The 19,838-nt window shown below is 37.7% G+C and overlaps 2 protein-coding genes across 2 annotated transcripts in view; one reads left to right on the forward strand and one right to left on the reverse strand.

The window, feature by feature from the left end:
- The window catches only part of CFAP69 (cilia and flagella associated protein 69), an 87,061-nt gene that overhangs the window by 18,964 nt on the left and 48,259 nt on the right, over window positions 1–19,838 (reverse strand). The window contains exons 10-15 of the mRNA XM_006168998.3: window positions 16,889–16,937; window positions 16,667–16,788; window positions 12,278–12,494; window positions 10,742–10,906; window positions 4,731–4,849; window positions 4,245–4,363 (exon numbers count right to left, since the gene is read on the reverse strand). Of these exons, the coding sequence (XP_006169060.1) occupies window positions 4,245–4,363; window positions 4,731–4,849; window positions 10,742–10,906; window positions 12,278–12,494; window positions 16,667–16,788; window positions 16,889–16,937 (791 nt within the window). The remainder of the gene's footprint in view (window positions 1–4,244; window positions 4,364–4,730; window positions 4,850–10,741; window positions 10,907–12,277; window positions 12,495–16,666; window positions 16,789–16,888; window positions 16,938–19,838) is intronic.
- On the forward strand, window positions 9,526–10,058 carry LOC102503254 (glycine cleavage system H protein, mitochondrial-like). Its single transcript, XM_006168997.3, has one exon. The coding sequence runs from the start codon at window positions 9,659–9,661 to the stop codon at window positions 10,049–10,051; it is 393 nt and encodes a 130-aa protein (XP_006169059.1). The 5' UTR covers window positions 9,526–9,658; the 3' UTR covers window positions 10,052–10,058.

Genomic DNA, 19,838 nt, shown 5'->3' on the forward strand with positions numbered 1-19,838 from the left:
GGAAAGACTGCTTAAACAGAGTAGTACAGAAAGTACTAACCATAAGGAAAAGATTGAGAAATTGGACCACACTAAAATTAAGAATACTGATTCAACAACAACAACAACAACAACAACAAAAGAGGACAGTGAAAAGCAAGCTCAGGAACGGCAGAATATATCTGACAAACATAATAGAAAAGGGCTTATACACAGGATTTACAAAGAACTCCATAAAAAAGGACAAGCAATCCAAAAGAAAAGGGAAAAAGAGACTTTGAAGGGCACTTCACAAAAAAGAGGCTATTCAAATAGTAAGTCATTAATAATCATGGATGTAAAAATTAAAACTACAAAGAGACACAGGTAAAAGTCCATATGAATGGTTGCAATTAAAAATACAATATAATATTTTATAGGGGTGTGCAAAAGTGGAAAATCTACAAACCACTGGGAAAAGTGTAATTAATATAAGCACTCTGGAAAAATTTTGGCATTATCTCCTAAACCTGAAGTAATATCTACAGGGTGCATGTGCTCACCAGAGACAGAGCAGAATGGTAAGAAATCACCCCCAGAAGGGATGGCCATGCTGTAATCTTTCTTCTCCATTCTCCTATTGGGATCTTGGGAACACATGCATACCTGCCTGGTATGTTTTCAAGATACTGGGATCCAAGACTTGACCTGCATTGTCGGTCATGTGGGATCCAGCCATCTTAACCTCCATGCCTCACCTGCTGGCCCCTGATCTGGCATTTTTATATCTAGGTATATACTCAACAGAAATATCTACATAAGTGCAATAAAAAACATGCACAAAAACATTTGGGTATTAGTCATGCTCCCAACTAAAAAACAAACCACAAACCATCAATATAGTAGATAAATTGAGGTATAACTGGAAAACTACACAGCAATGAAAACGGACAAATTAATGCTATGTTCAACGAACATAAAAATAGAAGTCAGACACAAAAGAACATAACATATCTCATTTCACTAATTCAAAAGTAGTCATAATTAATCTAAGATGGGGCCAGCATGTGGTGTTGTGGTTAAGGTGCTGGACTCCCACATAGCTGACCAAAGTTTGAGTCCCAGACTCAGAGGCTTAAAAATCACACTGGGTACGTGTGAGTGTATATCCCATCAGGAGAATGAAGGAGGAGGGACTGCAGCAGGGCCATCATTTCTGGGGGATGATTTCTCACTTTCCATCTCTTTGTCTCTCTCCAGCAAGTACATGTGCCCTATGGCACCAAAAAAAAAAAAAAATCCATAGTATTAGAAATCAGGGTTACCTTTGGAGAAAAAAGGGGGCAAACTGAGATGGAAGAAGGACAAAGAGAGCTACACAGGAGCTGGTATATTCTATATCTTGATGAAGATGGTTGTTTCACAGGTATTTTCTAATAGTTCTGTGTCAATGTTATAATGTATGTATAAATTATTTGGTTTTGCATATATATTATATTTTAATAGAAATTAAAACTAAGATAATACACATATTAAAAAGAAAAAAGTTTTGGGACCAGCAGTTAGCGTAATGGCTGTGTCACTGGACTCCCATGTAGTTGACTGCGGTTTGAGTCCCGGACCCGGTGGCTTAAACTCATGCCAGGCGTGTGTGCGTGCGTGCCCAAGTTCCCAAGAGGAGAATGGAGGAGAAGGGACTGCAGCATGGCCATCCCCGTCAGGGGGTGATTTCTCGCTTTGTCTCTCTGTCTCTCTCTTTCTGGTAAGTGCATGTGCCCTATAGCAAAAACCTCTAAAAAAAGAAAAAAATATTTTAAAAACACATTAAAAAAAACAAGTTTTTTTTTTTTAATATCCTTAATTATAAAGATATAAGTAGTGAACCTGGACTAATTACACTCAGTAATGTCAGGGAGAAAACTATGTATTTACTAGGTCCAAAGTAGCTTATATTTTGGAATTGATTTTTATGTGCTAAAAACAGTAATTCTGAATGTCCTAGGTGTTTTATATATTTTAAAGCAAATAAGGAACAGGAAAGGAAACTCTACTGTGATATTTGTTAGAGTTATTTTCTGTTCCAAATTGGAATGCTATAGGGCATTTGATTGCCAATAGAAAATGACTTATACTTTATTTAGTTATTTATTATTTCTACCTAATCTTCTTTTTTAGAGAGAGATTTTTGCTATAGGGCACGTGTGCTCACCAGAAAGAGAGAGAGAGAGAGAGAGAGACACACACAGACAGAAAGACAGAAAGCTAGAAATCACCTCCCCACCAAGGGCGATGGTCACACCATGATCCTTTCTCCTCTATTCTCCTCTTGGGATTTTGGGCATGCATGTACACACACATGTACCTGGCATGAGTTTCAAGCCACAGTTGGCCATGAGGGAGTCCAGCAACATAACCATTATGCCCTCTGCTGGTTCCTCTACCTTATCTCTTATTCAAAGGATTTTAATTGAGTTATAGTAAAAGACATTCAATAAATAAATAAAATAAATAAAACCATTCATCTATTAATTTTGTTGTTGTTGTCAGAAAGTACATGGCTCACCAGAGAGTGAGAGAGCACTCCCAGAGTATAGTTATATTTTCCTCCACTTCTCTATCTTATCAGGATTTTGAGCATGCAAACACATGTACCTGGCATGTTTTTCAAGTTTGAGGCTGAGACTCAAACTGTGTTTGGCTAACTGTGGGATATGACTCCGTATGCACTGTGCTTAATCACTGAACTAAAGGACTGGTCCTCTGTTAATTTCTATTTTCCTATAATTGCAATGTATTAAGTAACGATTAGGAAACATCAAAACATTTTTGCAGTAACCACTGATTCACAATATATTGCTCAGTAGTAAGGATAACATTCATCAATACTCATCTCTGAATTTATTTAATTCATGATAAAGGGCACGTGATGGAGACAAGCACACTTGAAAGGATCTTATCATGCTGTGATCCCTTCTCCTAGCCCTCCAGCTCCTCAGGATCTTGGGCGCATGTGCACTCTATGTTTTCAGGTTGACTGGGATCTGAACCCAAAGTCGGCCATGTGGCTTCCAGCACTGTGGTTTAGTACATTACCTCCAATGCCACGAGGGCTAAAATTGAATTTTTAAAATTGTGCTTAATATGGTACTCCGACCAATACAGAAGTTTGCTGCTGAAACTTAAGGGTCAGATTATCATGTTTCACTCTGTCTTTTCCTTCTTTTCTTTTCTTGTTTTTTTTTTTTTTTTTAATCAGTAGGGAAAATTTGGCTTATTTAGTAAAGGACACTGAAATATATAAGCCTCTCTTTTCTACAATAAAAAACAAACGATAGCTGATTAGTTCCATTGCCTATGTGTATTTGGATGAGAGCTGAAGAATATAGCTTTCTAAACAGAGAGTTTTCAGGGGATCAGTCTAGTTATTTGATCTTATGGAAAGTAACGATCACCAGAGTCTCCTTACTAAATATATTACAGCCTCTCTCTCAAGAATTTGACCCATAGAGAACAAAAGAAATGTGTTACATTTTATAAGGAATTAAAGCAATTTTCTCAAAGAAAAAAGTCAGTTATAATGCTTAAGAAAAGCAGTATTTTTTCCCTTAGAAATGTTTAAAGTTTGGAAAACAATATTAGGAAATGTCTAATTATTGGGTTTCAACTCTTAAAAGATGAATGAGGAATTTAATAGTCAAATATAAGACAAATATTATACTATAGTAGATGCTTATAGTTTTCCTAGTCCAGGACAAAGTGGAATGGGTTTAAATGGCAAAAACAGGGATTTAGGGAACCAGCAGTTAGTGTAATGACTATGTTGCTGGACTCCCATGTAGTCGACCATGGTTCGTGTCCCGGACCTGGTGGCTTAAAACTCACGCCGGGCGGGTGTGCGTGTGTGCCCAAGATCCCGAGAGGAGAATGGAGGAGAAGGGATTGCGGCGTGACCATCCCTCCTGGGTGGTGATTTCTCACTTTCTGTCTCTATGTCTCTCTCTGTCTGTCTGGCGAGCGCACGCGCCCTTTTGGAGAGGAAAAACCTCTCCAAAAAAAAGAAAAACAAAACAGGGATTTAAACTTAGATATGAGTTTTATGTTTGAGTGATTATTTTCCAAAGGACATAATTTCTGGCCGTCTAAAAGAAAATTTTTGGCCTACCTAAAAGAAAAAAGCATAGAGGGAGTTATTTTTCTGGTATGATTTGAAAGGAAAAACTAGTGTATCTAGATGCAGAGATAAACCTATCTGTGATTCTACCTAATTGGGTTAAAGTACTACTCACCAAATGCTGTCCAATGTACTAAAAAGAAGTACATTATAACCTAAGCCACTCTGGAACTTCTTAGGGTCTGTTTTCATTACATGAAGAATTAAATCTACTCCTTCAGTTCCAAAAATTTCCTGTTTAAGAGATTGGTTTAAAATTATTTCTTGAAATAAATAAATAAATACTTCCTTCTCCACTTTATCCTGTCACCATTAACTACTTTTCTACCAGAGAAATAGAACAACATTAAGAAAAACAGTGTTTTTAATATTTTTTTAAATTTGTACTCCCTTATTTTTAGGAATTTAAGACCAATTATTATAAAGCAAATCATTTCAAGAGAGGGAATCAATTAACATGCCAGCTAATATCTCTTTGGATTGTTCTCACTTTTTTTTTTTTTATAAAAAACATAAGATTTATCCCACAAGTTCCTCTGTAGTTCATAGGATTAGGTGAGTGAGAGATCTGAATGAAACTTAGATTAGCAAGCATACATACCTTTCTTTGAAGATGATTTTCACAAAGACCAGATAAGATAAGTAGTATGTCAGACTGGATTTCCAAAACAATGGCCTCTTCCTTTTCATTAGGCTTGCTTATTATAGTTTTAAAGATTCCTAATACAAGAAAATTTGAAGAATGTAAAGTATTTTTATTTTAGAAATCACTTCTTTAAAATTTCCTCACTTAGAAAAACAATTTTAGGGTCCAACAGTGCAGTGGCATGGTGAAGGCAATGGACTTCCACATCGTGGACCACAGTTCAAGTCCCAGGCCCAGTGGCCTAAAAATCACACTGGGCATGTGTGCATGTATGCTCAAAATCTTGAGGGAATGGTGGAGGGATGCAGCATGGTTATTCCCCTCTGGGGAGTAATTTTTCTCTCTCTCTCTCTCTAGTGAGCACATGTGCCCTACTGCAAACAAACAAACAATAAATAAAAGAATTAGTAGAGTGTCATTAAAAGATACCCAAACAATTTGGTACTTTTCTAGAAAACTATGTCTAAAAACATGCAGTTTAATGAAGTAGAGATGAATGTCTTCGCAAGTATATAACCAACATGCCTAATTGTAGTTAGTCTCATCTCATTTTTCCTCATGACTAATAGGATAAATTTTAAGCAAAGGTGCAAGACCTCTCTGTTTTCTGTATTATTTCTTTCTGTATCTTCTCCCTCATGTCTATCTAAAGGTGTCTTCAACGACTTTAGGTAAAAATATGTCCTTTGAAACTCCTCCCTTGGTGCTAATCAAAATTGAAAAGAACTTAAAAACAGTAACTAACACTAATGAAATAATGCAATAAAATTTTGTCACAAAAAGAAATTTTCATTTAAGCTTTAAAGGAAGAATAAAAATCACCTCCCTCCCCAGTACCCTTTTGCTTTCAGTTTGCTATAAGGTGTTCATCAGAGAGAGATGGGTAGGGGTGAGGAGGTACGAGGAAAAGTAAGAAAGCAACCCCTCGGGGATGGCAGTGCCACAGTCTCTTCTCCCCCATTCTCTTCTTGGGATTTTGGACATGCATGCACATAGCCCGGTTTTTCAAGCCACCATGTCCAGGATTCAAACCACTAGGTTGGCCATGTGGGATCCAGTCACTATAACCACCATGCCACCTGCTGGTCCTATTTTCTTCTTTTAAAGAAGTCACTGGCATTAGCAGGAAGGTATGGAGCTAAGTTAGGAGCAAAGTAGAAGGGCCATGGAAAGTCACAGCCTGTCTCTGCAGCTGGCCCTGAGAGACTATTCTTGGTCCTGTTAGGATAAATTTCAGGTGGGCAGGGACCAGCACTTAGCGTAATGGCTATGTCGCTGGACTCCCACATAGTTGACCACAATTCGAGTCCCGAACCTGGTTGCGGCGTGGCCATCCCCCTGGGGGGGGTGGTGATTTCTTTTTTTTTTCTTTTTTTTTTGGAGACGTTTTTGTCATAGGGCGCGTGTGCTCCCCCGGCAGACAGAGAGAGACAGAGAGATAAAAAGCGAGAAATCACCCTCCAGAGGGGATGACCACGCCACAATCCTTTCTCTGTTCTCCTCCCAGGATCTTGGGCATGCATGCACACGCGCCCGCCGTGAGTTTAAGCCACTGGGCTGACTACGTGGGAGTTCAGCGACATTACACTAACTGCTGGTCCCTTGGGGGGTGATTTCTCACTTTCTGTCTCTCTCTCTCTGTCTGGCGAGCGCACGTACCCTACAGCAAAAAAAAAAAAAGAAAAAAAAAATTCAGGTGGGCAATCAGGCCCTAGGAAGGCTAGTTGTGCTTGCTAAAGGCTCAGTAGAGGAGGCATGCCATGGACAGAGGCCTATGTTCCTTTATCAGGATCATCTTCTAGGAATCCAATCTGGCTGCTCACGTCTATTTTCCTTTTCTTTTTTCTTTTCTTTCCTTCTTTCTTTCTTCCTTTTTTTTTTTTTTTTTATTTTTTTTTTTTTTTCTTTTTTTTTTTTTTTTTTCTTAATGTGAACAGAGAGGTGGGGAGAGAGAGAAAGCAAGCTGCCAGGTCTGGGACTTGAACTGCAGTTGGCCATGTGGGAGTCCAGCATCCTTAACTACCACACTACCTGCCAGCCCCTCATTTCTACATTATCTCATTCTCCTTCTGACCTGAGTGCCAGCATGTAACTTTCCCTGCTATACACACAGTATATCAGAACTGAATTATTTTTGGGACCAGCAAATGGTGTAATGGTTACATTGCTGGACTCCCATGTAGTTGATCACGGTTCAAGTCCCATACCCAGCAACGCAGACTAATGTCAGATGTGTATGTGTGCATGCTCAGGATCCCGGGAGGAGAATGGATGAGAAGGAATTGTAGTGTGGCCATCCCCCTGGAGGGTGATTTCTCATTTTCTGTCTCTCTCTCTCTGGTGAGTGCACATGCATGCCCTATAGCAAAAATCTCTCTTAAAAATAAAAGAGCTGAATTATTTCCTCTGCACTTAAGTATCTTGTAACTCTTCCTTTACCTTCATCTTGTTCTATTTCTTTTTTTAAAAAAAGAATTATTTTATTTAACTTTATTTTAATTTAACATGAAAGGGACAAAGGGATAGAGAGGGAGAGAGAGAGAAAGCTGCCAGGTCCAAGACTCAAACCATGGTTGGCCATATAGGAGACCAGTACCCTTACCTCCCACACCACCTGCCAGCCCCATCTTGTTCTACTCTAAATCATTCTGTTTTTCTCTAGTTCTTCCTAGAACATAGCCCCATATGAATCAATGATTGAAATTCAGGGCCCCCACATCTGAAGAAGATGAAGCTTAAACTCTGCTATCTCCTACTCTACACTCCAGTTTGGCCTCTGACTACAATGAACCTATCTGATGTAGTGTATCTTCATAAAACTTTGGGTCCACCTACACAAGTTCTGAATATATCATCATGCTTATTTCCACACCATGACTCTGCTCATGCTATTCCCCAGCTTGAAAAGGCATTCCATTTTCCCCCCTCTTGAAACTACTCTTATCCACACAGGCTCCTATTAAATCTGCCTAGCCTGGAACATTACCTGAGCGTTTTAGCTTCTGAGACATTTACTCTGTATTACTCATTACACACCCACCTGATGGTGCAGGGTAACACATGCTATCTTTCTATGGTAAGTGTATTTTCTTTGCTCTCACCAAGGGCAAGGTGCTCAGTGCCCTGCTTTATGCATGTTTGTAACCCCAGTGCTTACACAGAAAGTGTATAAACATTTACATTTACAACGCAATTACTATTTATTGAGCAAGTTTCTACTTCAAAGCCCTGTTTGATTCAGTAAAACAAGGTCCCTGCCTCCAAGAACTCACATGATAAAGATCATTTTTTTACTGTTAAAGGAGAAGGTCCTAAGAAGAACCCTTGTTATTTGCTTTCCTTTTCCCGACCCCACTTCCCAGCCTAAGCAGGATTAAGATTTCTTCATACAGACATACAGACGACAATATGTGTTGGACTTCCACCAGCTAGGCTAAGGCCTTAAGAATGTGTTTTATGCAAATGGAATGGGCACGGGAGAGAGAAAATGTACTTTCAGGCTTGGTATCCTAAGTAAGTTCAGCCAGAAGTAAATGTTTTTGCATTGCTCCCTTTTCTTTTGCCTTTTTTAAAAATAGTTTTTCTTGATTCATGATAGAGCACGTGTGTGGAGCATGAGAGAGAGAGGAGACAGAAATGACCACCTTCCACAGGGTCTGCTCATGCTGCGATCTCCTTCCTCCAGCCCATCTAACCCTGGGCACTCAGGTGTAAACTTGTATGTTTCAGGCTGACTGGGCCTGGAGTCAAACCATGTTGCCATGTGGGACCCAGCTTCTCCTGAGCAGTACAGTACCGCTGCACCACAGGGCCAGCCCATCACTTTGCAATGTATTTCTTTTTCCCCAACTAATATTATATTAGAGGGCAACAACGTACTCCACTAATGATGGACGAGGAGGCACTTTAACAGGTAGTAGAATGTGGGGGTAAACATTTGGAATTAATTGAAATCCAGTAGATTGTATCATTTACTCATGAAGTAGTCACTGAGTATGAATGACTAAAACAACTCTTTTCAAAGTCAGAAAAGGTGAGGGCTGAGGACTATTTATTTTTAAAATAAAATATAAATCAGCTTTTGTTTAGAGGGTCTCAATTTTACGTTGGGCTTACAAGTACATACTTTAGGGGATAAGGTGATTTAGCGAAGTTAATTTTAAATTGAAGATGAAGGATATTCTGATATTTCATATCAATAAAAAAACCTCCTATGTACATTTCTCTATAAACCAATATACCAGTGTTCTGGTATGTCAGATGTATTGGAAAAATGTAATGCTATCCTCTTTTAAAATGGCTCCAAAAGGCATGAGGAAAAGAGGTGATCTTGTTACTAGAATGAAACCTAATAGCCCATTTAAAAAAAAAATAAAGATAATCCCAAGTGAAACAGCATCTTACTTGAAACAAATGTTTAAAGAATTAGTGATTATATTGTTTCAATAAGAAGAAAGATTGGACCAGCTCGTAGGGTGGTAGTTAGAATCCCACATGACTGACTGTAACCATGGGAGTCCCAGATGGGCAACTTGGAAAATATGCTGGGCACATGTGTGTGCTTACCCAAAATCTGAATGGGAGAATGGAAAAGAAGGGATTGCAGCATGGCCATTTTTCCTGCTGGGGCTGGGGCTGGGGGGGTGCTTCCTCACTCTACCCCCAGCCCTGAACTCTCTCTGTCTCTATCTGGAAAGCACATATGCCCTACAACAAATTAAAAAAAAAAAAAAAAAGAAGACACAAATCTCTACAGCAACAACATGAAACAAAAATGAATAGGTGTAAGGCTTGGCCTGTATCCTACACCCAGCCTCTGCAGTGCCATGCCCTGCTCAATACAGCCCTGTTGACTGAGGGCTGGCAAGAGTCGGACGCTGAGCATGGGACTGATTCAGTCATCAGGGAGTAAATTCATGGAGAAACATAAATGGATAGCAGCAGAAAATGGTATTGGAATAGTGGGAATCTGCAATCTTGCAGAGGAAGCTTCTGGAGATGTTGTTTATTGTACTCTTTCTGAAGTTGGGACCAGGTTGGACAAACAAGATGAGTTTGGTGCTTTGGAAAGTGTGAAAGCTGCTAGTGAACTCTCTTCTCCTCTGTCAGGGGAAGTAATTGAAATGAATGAAGCTCTTGCAGAAAATCCAGGACTTGTCAACAAATGTAATGAAGATGCTTGGCTGATCAAGATGACACTAAGTAACCCTTCAGAACTAGATGAACTAATGAGTGAAGATGTACATGAGAAATACATGAAGTCTATTGAAGAGTGAAAGTAGAACCTTTAAATAAAGGAGTGTGAAACAACTTAATCCAGCATAGTTTTCTTAAATTAGTGGTTGATAGAAGGTTTAAAATAGCAATATCAGTGGAAAAAGAAATAACTCTGAATTCTACTACTGGAAGAAAATACCCCTTAGCTTTCTAATGATCGTATTTTTAACAAACATAAAATGCATCTTTTTTCATAATATTCTATGATTCATAGATTAGGCTCAAGTATTCAGAATTCATGAAATTATCTGTGATAAAAACTAGTTATAAAAACTTTGTAACTAGTGATCACACTGTTATCCTAAGTCTTATATAACAATGTATCTTGCTTATATCCATCTCTAGCTTTGGGTCAGAGTACTTAATTTTCTCTCCATTGGAAATAACTGGGAGTGGAGAACAGTTTTTGTTAGTTGTATAGTGTTGAAGAACAGTACTTTTTTAGTTTGGCAATATACTGCATTTGCTAGTGTTATTTTACACAATTGAAGCAACAGCTTTGCAGCAAAATAAATAATAAAATATTCAATTTCTTCATTAAAAAAATTAAGAAATACTTAGGAGGTTCTCAGCCATAATACAAAATAAATTTGTAGAAAAATATTTCAAATAAAACCTCTAGTATTATAAATATTCTACTTTAGTCCATAAACTACCATGTTACTTATCAGTTGCTGAATTGTTTTTACTTATCAGTTGCTGAATTGTTCCCTTTTCACACAGATCCACGTTTATAGTCTCTTCTTCAAGGTGGACCATGGCTCTCAGTAGTCTTAAGCTATAACGCATCTGGGCAAACTTGTTGCCACGGCCACCTGTCCCATGAAAACTGTTACCGTGACTAAAGAAAGGATCTGTGAAGAAAAAATAGTTTACTTTATTTACATAGAGAAATATAAAACATATGACATTCTAAGTAGTAAGATATATCGGTTATCTAGTGTACATCTATCTAGAAATTTAAACAGATATTAAAATGTTATATTTACTTTAGCTTTTTTAGGGGGAGGATGAAATAGAATCCCTTCCTATTCTTCCTTCTATTCCCAGAACAGAAATATGTGCTTTAAAAATTGTACTTAAATGTATCATAGTGTATTTATCTTTTCAAACTTATGTATGTTACTCAACAATACATTTTAAAAATTATACACACTGTCATGAGTAGAACTAAAAGAAGTATTTGGTATCTAGTTGTCATTCAGTAAATATTTGATGAACAAACACATTAAAATATTGCCAAGGTTTATTTCCTTCCCAAATAAAATTTTGGACAGGCCTTATAATACAGACATTCAAATCAAATGATAAGATTTCTTTTAGTGTTGCAACAACAATATTTATGGTACTTATTAATGTCCGAATTTGAATGAAATTTTTTTTCTAAAAAACTTTAAAAAAATATTTTATTTAATTTTATTTATGTATTTATTTTCATTTGACCAGAGAGGGACAGAGAGAGAAAAAGAGAGAGAGGTAAAGTAAGAAAGCAAGCCACCTATTCCAGGACTCAAACCGTGTGGTTGGCTATGTGGGAGTCCAGTGCCCTTAACCACCATGCCACCTGTTGGCCCCCTAAAAAACTTTTTATATAAAAACATTTTCCTTTATATAAATACATAAAAAGAGAGAGAGATTTACATTTTTATTTCTCATTTTAATTAACTTTATTTTTCTATGCATATATTGAGAACTTAGTTGAAATATATACATTAAGGTCCAGCAGGTGGTGTGGTGGTTAAGGTATTGGACATTTCCATATGGCTGACCACAGTTCAAGTCTTGGACCTGGTCACTTTCCTTCTCTTTGTGTGTCTTTCTTTCTCTGGTCAAATTAACACAAATGAGTGAATAAATAAAATTAAATAAGTAATTCTTTAAAGTGTATATATATATATACATATATATATATATGTATATATACATATATACACACACACACACACACACACATATATATATATATATATATACACATTAGAATTTCACAGGAATTGGGGCCAGCAGGTGGTGTGGTGGTTAAGAAGCAGGATACTCCCACATGACCAACCACAGTTCGAGTCCTGGACCTGGTGATTTGCTTCCTCTCTCTCTCTCGTTCTGTGTGTGTGTGTGTGTGTGTGTCTGGTCAAATTAAAATAAATGAATGAATAAAATTGGATAAATAATTCTTAAAATAAAAGAAAAGAGAGAAAATTTCACAGGAATCTTGAAAGGCCACTCACCTTCATTTTCACACCATTCCAGAAATGCAAGGACTCGAGCATTTCCCTGGCATGACATATATTCTTCTATTAATAAAGGAGCCACTGATGACAAAGTGGCCATTGCATGCAGCTGTAATTCTTCATGCTGAGCTGCAGACCACTCAATTATTTTGTGTTTCTCAGGCTTTTTAACATAAGTAAACAAAGCCAAAATAACTTTGCCTTCAATTAACAGCTAGTAGAGACAAAAAAATACTTTGTCTGAAACAAAATTAATATCACTTTATTTAATCTAAGAAAATTAAATGTTTTATCGATGATCATTTCAAAATATTTCCTTCCTACATATCCCCAATCTATGGTAGGTATCCAAAACCCACAAAACAAAACAAAACCCCAACACACACATACACACAAAACTAATGGTTATGATCCCCTTTTCTTAGGTATGCACTCTCAAGCTGATAATGATGTAAAATATGTATTATTTTTTCTATACTGTTCATATATGTAATTTAGGGCTTACTTACAAAAACACAGGAAAAGAAAATTTGGGGAAAAACTGCTGGCATGTCTCTCCTTATTCTCTTTTTTTTTAAAGTAAACTGCTGGCTCAGGACCAGCCTTTGGCATAATGGCTATGTTGCTGGACTCCCATGTGGTCGACCGTGATTCAATCCTGGACCTGGTGGCTTAAATTCATGCCAGGCACATGTGTGTGTGTGTGCCCAAGATCCTGAGAGGTGAATGGAGGGGAAGGGATTTCAGCAAGGCCATCCCCCTTGGGGGGTGATTTCTCGCTTTCTGTCTGTCTCTTTCTGTCTTTCTGGCAAGTGCACGTGCCCTATAGCAAAAATCTCTCCAAAAAAAAAAAAAAAAAGTAAATATTTCAAAGACTCAATTGTATTATATAAAAACAATTTTGTCTGAAGTAATAGCTGTGGTTAATATTTAACTACACACAACAGAACACAGACAAACATTCACTCGAATGTCATTCAGGTAATAAACTATGTTTAATTACATGCCTACTATTTTACAATTTTATTGAATCTATAATTTTAACAAAAATAAAAGTGCATAGCAGCTGATTCTGACTGATATACATATAACTCGCAAGAGAGTAAAACACCATGTTTTTTGTTTTAAATAATTGCCAGAGGATGCATGTGCTTGCTAGGGAGAGACAGAGAGACAGAGAGGGAGAAAGCACCCTCCAATGGAGCACGGTCACACTGCAATCCCTTTTCTTTCATTTCTCTAGCGTGTTGGGATTTGGGCAAGCAGGCATGATTTTTGGGCAAACACGCTTGCATGTTTTTCAAGCTGCTAGGGTCAGGATTCAAATGGCAGTCAGTCATAGAGCATCTGGTTTTTTCCCACTGGGCTACATAGGCCATGTGGTATATTATATTTAACTTTCATTTTACTATTATTCTATAAAGACTTTTCACAATAACAACTATGATTTTCTTTCTAAATTGCATACATTTGCATGTAAAGAGTTGAGAATTGATTTGGAGTTGAGAAAACAAGAGTAATTCATTTTAGCATTACTTTGGGAATTAAAAGGATAATGTTTTTGAATTCCATGTGGACTCTAAATGATACGGTATATATTCACTATCACTATTATTATTAGGCTAAAATATGTGACACAAAAATTTTTATTTTGGGTCAGCAGGTGGCGTGGAGGTTAAGGTGCTAGATCCTACATGGTCAACTGCACAGTTTAAGTCCTGAACCCAGTGGTTTGAAAAACACTCTAGGCGCATATGTGTGCATGCCCAAAGTCCCAAGAGGGGAATGGAGGAGAAAGGACTGCAGCATGGCCATCTGCCTTAGGGGTAACTTCTCTCTCGCTCTGGTGAGTGCACACACCCTATAGCAAAAAAATTAGACTAAAAAAAAAAATTGATTTCATTTCTCACAAAATACTTTAAGAAACTTACCATAATCTTTGTGCTATTTGATTTTTGTCTGTAAAATGCTGTTCAATCAATTAAAATTGGTTTATCAGTTGTAGTGTAAATTTTACTTACTTTTAATAGTTATATAATACTTAACTAAAATAATAAATCAAATTTTATGGAATGATTTTAATTTTTTTCTTGTAAATTTGCTATAGGTCATGTGTACTTGCTGAGGGAAGGACTGAGAATGCACCTCAGGGGGATGGCCATGCTGCAATGCCTTCTCTATTCTCATCTCAGGATTTGGGGGCATGCACACATAAGCACCTGGCATGTTTTCCAAGCCACTGGTCTAGGATTCCAACCATGCAGCTGGCCAAGTAGGATCTAGCCATTTTAACCACCATGCCACCTGTTGGTCCTACTAAATTATTTTCTGTTTGTCCTTTTAGAAAATATATTTAAGTTTTATGCAGTATATATTTTTTGTTACAGAGAATACATTTGAGGGCTGGCAGGTGGCGTGGTGGTTAAGGGCACTTGACTCCCATATGGTTGACCAGGGTTTGAGTCCTGAACCTGGTGGCTTGCTTTCTCACTTCCTCCCTCTACCTCATTCTCTCACTCTGTCACTCTCTGATCAAATTAAAATAAATAAAATTAAATAAAATAAATGTTAAAAATTACCAATATACTATTTAAAAAAAAGAATAAATTTGTAACTGTGAAAATAATTTTCCTTTTCCTGATTATTTCTTAGTATATATAGTCCTCAAAGTGGTATTACCAAGAAAATACAAAGTTAAATCTTCACAATAATCCCATGAGGTAGGTATTATTCTTATGTTGAAATTGAGTTACCTGGAATTTAGAGAAATAATTATTCAAGTCCCAAATCTCAAGAGAATGGATAAGGGATTGCAGTGTGGCCATTCCCCTGGGGAGTGATTTCTCACTTTCTATCTCTCTGTATCTCTCCAGCAAGCATGCACACTCTGTAACAAAAATCTCTAAAAAAAAGAAAGTATTATGATAAATTCATGAATAATATAAAGCTAAAGATGTTAGGTTTATGTGGAGAAAATACATGTACATAGGGTGAGATTGGAATTACAGAGCTTAATTTCCTTTTCTAATCTTTCTTTTTTTTTTTTTTTTTTTGGAGAGATTTTCACTGTAGGGCGCGTGCGCTCGCCAGACAGACAGAGACATAGAGACAGAAAGCGAGAAATCACCCCCCAGGGGGGATGGTCACGCCGCAATCCCTTCTCCTCCATTCTCCTCTCGGGATCTTGGGCACGCACGCACACGCGCCCGGCGTGAGTTTTAAGCCACCGGGTCCGGGACACGAATCGCGGTCGACTATGTGGGAGTCCAGCGACATAGCCGTTACGCTAACTGCTGGTTCCCCAGAGCTTAATTTCCTACAGCATTAGATCATCTTTTTAGTTACTATGGTCAAAGACAGACTCTTAAGCTAGATAAACCTATATGAAACTTTCATTTTATGTTCTCTTATTCAGGATATCTGTCTTTAAAAATATTTTTAAAAGAATTAGTTATTTAGGGAACAGCAGATGGTATAATGGTTTCATCTCTTGAGTCCCTTGTAGTCGATTATATTTTGAGTCCCAGATCTGGCAGCTTAAAACTCATGTCAGGCACATGTGCATGTGTGCCCAAAATCCTGAGAGGAGACTGGAGGAGAAGGGATTGTGGAATGGCCATTCTCCCTGGAGGATGATTTCTCGCCTTCAGTTTCTCTGTTTCTCTGTCTCTATGGGAAGTGCACATGCCCTATAGCAAAACTCTCTCACCAAAAAAAAAAGAAAGAAACTGCAGCAAGGAGGCTCGAAAAAAAAAGCCATTTAATCTTAATAATAATAATAATATATAATAATAATGATTATTATTATTCAATTTTGACCAGAGGGGGACAGAGAAAGAGAGAAAGCAAGCTGCCAGATTCGGGGCTCATTCGATCATGTAGGATTCCAATGCCTTAACCACCACTCCACCTGCTAGTCCCCAAGATATCTAAGTATATTAGTAAATCTTTAAGGTTCTACTGTTTTTCCTTGGTTTATATAGTCTAAATTTGGGTATTTCACTGTTCATTAACAGATAAGCAAAGAAAAAATTTTAAAGCTAAATTTAAGGCCAGTTAGAGTATGCTCCTTTCTTTGGTAAAGAAATGGGTTGATAGAAGATTTGCACTCATGACCTCAAAAAAAAAAGGTACACTAAAGGTGAGATTTTTTTTTAAAGGAACTATTTTACTCAACTTTTATTTATTTGTTTATTCACTTCAATTTGACCTAAGAGGGACAACGTAAGAGAGAGACAGAGAAGGAAAGTGAGAAAATAAGCTGCCAGATTTGGGACTCGAACGATGGTCGGCCATGTGGGAGTCCAGTGCCCCTAACCACCATGCTACCTGCTGACCTCACTAAAGATGAGATTTTGTTAAAATTAATTTTTGATCACTCTTTACCTGTATAGTAGGTAAGTCTTTACATAAGATCACAATGATATTGAATAGCAATTTCTTCAACTCAAAATCTTCATAGGAATTAGAAAGCTTAAGACCTTTTACCAGAGGATCTTGACTTTTAACTGTAAGAAGAAAAAATAATGTAAAATAAAAGCTAAAATGATGTACAAGAGTTATCAAGATAATTATAAAAAGTTTCAAGTTTTATATTAGGATTTTTACCTTCACTAAAGGTTGCAAATAGTATCAAATCCTTGGTAAAGCCACATTCCTAATATAAACATACAAAAAAAAGCAAAAAGATGAATTAATTAGATAGAAGTTAAGATACAGATGTCCATATTTACTTATTTAGAACAAATTATTTTAGGTTTTCGCCATAAGGCATACACTTGCCAGAGAGCAAGAGAGAGAAAGAAAGTAAGAAGATAATCCCCATGGGGAAATGGCCACATCACAATCCTTTCTCCTCCACTTTCCTCTTGGGATTTTGGGTATACATGTACATGTGCCTGGCTGCCATTTTTCAAGCTGCCAGGTCTGAGAGTTTAACCATGGTTGGCCATGTAGGAATTCAGCACCTTAACCACCATACCACCTGCTGGCCCCATACTTACCTACTTTTTAAGTACCCTGATCAAATTCCCAGCAGGTACCATGGTGGTTAAGGGGACTGGACTCCCACATGGTCAGCCACAGTTCAAGTCCACCACCTGGATCTGGTGGCTTGCTTTGTCACTGTCCCTCTCTTTCACTCTCTTTCTTTCTTCCTCTCTCTTACTCTGTCCCTGTCTGGTCAAATTATAATAAATTAAAAAATAAAAGTAAAAAAAAAATAGGTTGGGAAGATTGAAAAAAATTCTCTACTGTCATTAATTTGAATTCATAAAGCACTAACAGTAAGAGATAGAAACAATGTATCAAAAAGTAAATAAGCCAACTAAACTTATAATTCACTTAATTTTAAACCTAGCTCTGTAGGTTCTATAAAATATATTATTCTATATTTTATAAGATACTGTATAAAATTTGGTAAAAACTCCAAATGTATTAAGCCTACATATTTACTTCTGTAATTCATTTTCTGTACCTCCAAGAGACACAGTAAAAAGGAAAATCAGTTATTCTCAACAGCTTTTCAAACATCCTAACCCCTAACCCAATCACTCTCATTATGTGAAATGTTTGTTGAGAGAGAACAAAATAGTTCCTAGTTAACATGAAAAGCCCTGATGAATGACCAGAATTGTAAACATTTCATCATGAGGAAACTCATTCCAGACAGAGATAAGCTAGCTGAACTTTGTACATTAGGGAGAGTTTACAGGGGCAATCTCTAAGCTTTTGAGCTTACAGCTTTATATTCCTGCTACTTTAAAATTTGTATAGTTTCTTTAAAATGTGAAGATATTATCCCTTTAACTCACATTTGTCAATTTCCCCTGAATGTGTGCAAGGCCAGTAATGAGAATTTAATGACTGCCCAGGGGTTTCCCAAGATACATAAAGGTCCACCTTTACATTGCACCCTTAGCTAGGATGTTTTGCACAATAGGACTGCTTTTGCACTTGCACAGTACAATTTCCATGACACTTATGTTGAGACCACTGGATGCCCACTCACAGGAGGTTGAGACCTTCACAGTCAGCTCCTGGAAGAACGACTTGGGAAGTACATGGCTGATGTATGAACATTGCTGCCACAGATCTCTATACTAGAAATTCAATCATTCAATGATTTTTTACATCGTAAAATATGGGGAGGTTCAGCTTCTAGTATGACTGAATAGTTCCCATAAGACTAATCCTCCTGCTGGTAACAATTATAAATGCTGAACAAAATTTAGAAACAAATATGTTGTGACTAACAACAAGCAGACAGGGGAAGGAAGTCAGGACTTAGAAGAAAGGCATGGCACTGTGCTTCTTGTTTTAAAAATGGTTTTGAGCATGAGAACAAGCCCTATTCTGTACCTGTGAAAATGTTAAACTTCAGAGTAAACCTGTGGTCATAAAGGCTTGAAGAACCAGAGGACAGAGAACCACAGCTGCCCATCCCGTGAGGTCCTGTCCGAGGGCAAAGAGATAGGATACCCTGAGGGGAAGGGCTGTGGATTGAGAAAGGACAGACAGAGAAAAGTGGGGATCAGGTCCACTGTCTCTACTGGAGAACACTGCAGCCCCGAACCGTTCTGTGCTTATTCTTTTGTGCACATTCTTTTATAGGGGAGGCAAAGCCATGTGCTTCAGCTGTGGAGCACCTGGTGGTTCTAAACAAGGCTCTCCTGGCATTTTCTGGCTAACATTCAGGTTTCTTCTATCTGTATCACCCAGCAGTAGATTATATCTTTGTTTAGAGCTTTTGCATGCCCTGTAGCAATAGCGCAAAGACTATATTCACTTTAAGACACTCCCTGCACACAGCCACTGGACAGGTAAGGGAGAAATCTCATAAAAGGGCCTTTGGAGCAGCTCTCTGCTCAGGCCCGCTCCTACCTCTCAGGAGTATACTTTCACTTTTACTTAATAAACAACTTGCAAAAAAAAAGAAAAGAAAAAGAAGAAGAAATCTCATAAAGAACACAGCTAGAGAGGAGGAACCCTAAATTCTGTGTATAAACTTTACAAGAATCTGGCTTGTATATAATCACGTAAGTGTGAATGACTACTCAAAAACTCCAGGTAAGGCTTGGGACCAGCAGTTAATGTAATGGCTATGTCACTGGACTCCCATGTAGTCAACCGTGGTTCGAATCCCGGACCCGGTGGCTTAAAACTCATGCTGGTGATGTGTGCATGCATTCCCAAGATCCTGAGAGGAGAATGGAGGAGAAGGGATTGTGGCATGGCCATCCCCCCTGGGGGGTGATTTCTCTCTGTCTCTCTGTCTCTCTCTGTCTGTCTGACAAGTGCAGGCGCCCTATAGTAAAAAACTTCTCCAAAAAAAAAAAAAAAATTCCAGGTAAGGCTAGAAAAACTGATCTGAGATTTGATCTGCCATCCACCATGGGATGTGTCTAGCCAAATGAATGCCTATTAACAAAAACAAATAAAAAACAAAACAAACTCTTCAGAGGAATACACCAGAATCCATAGTAAAGATGCTCATAGTAAAAGAAAAGATAGTAACTTTCTTTTTTTTGGGGGGGGGGGGGGTTTTTTCTATAGGGCA

The sequence above is a fragment of the Tupaia chinensis genome, unplaced genomic scaffold, assembly GCF_000334495.1.
Source record: "Tupaia chinensis unplaced genomic scaffold, TupChi_1.0 Scaffold146650_1, whole genome shotgun sequence".
In the NCBI taxonomy this organism is placed as follows: Eukaryota; Metazoa; Chordata; class Mammalia; order Scandentia; family Tupaiidae; genus Tupaia; species Tupaia belangeri.

What these genes read in the sequence shown, in the direction of transcription:
- LOC102503254 (XM_006168997.3), top strand. Translation starts at nt 9,659, where the DNA reads ATGGGACTGATTCAGTCATCAGGGAGTAAATTCATGGAGAAACATAAA.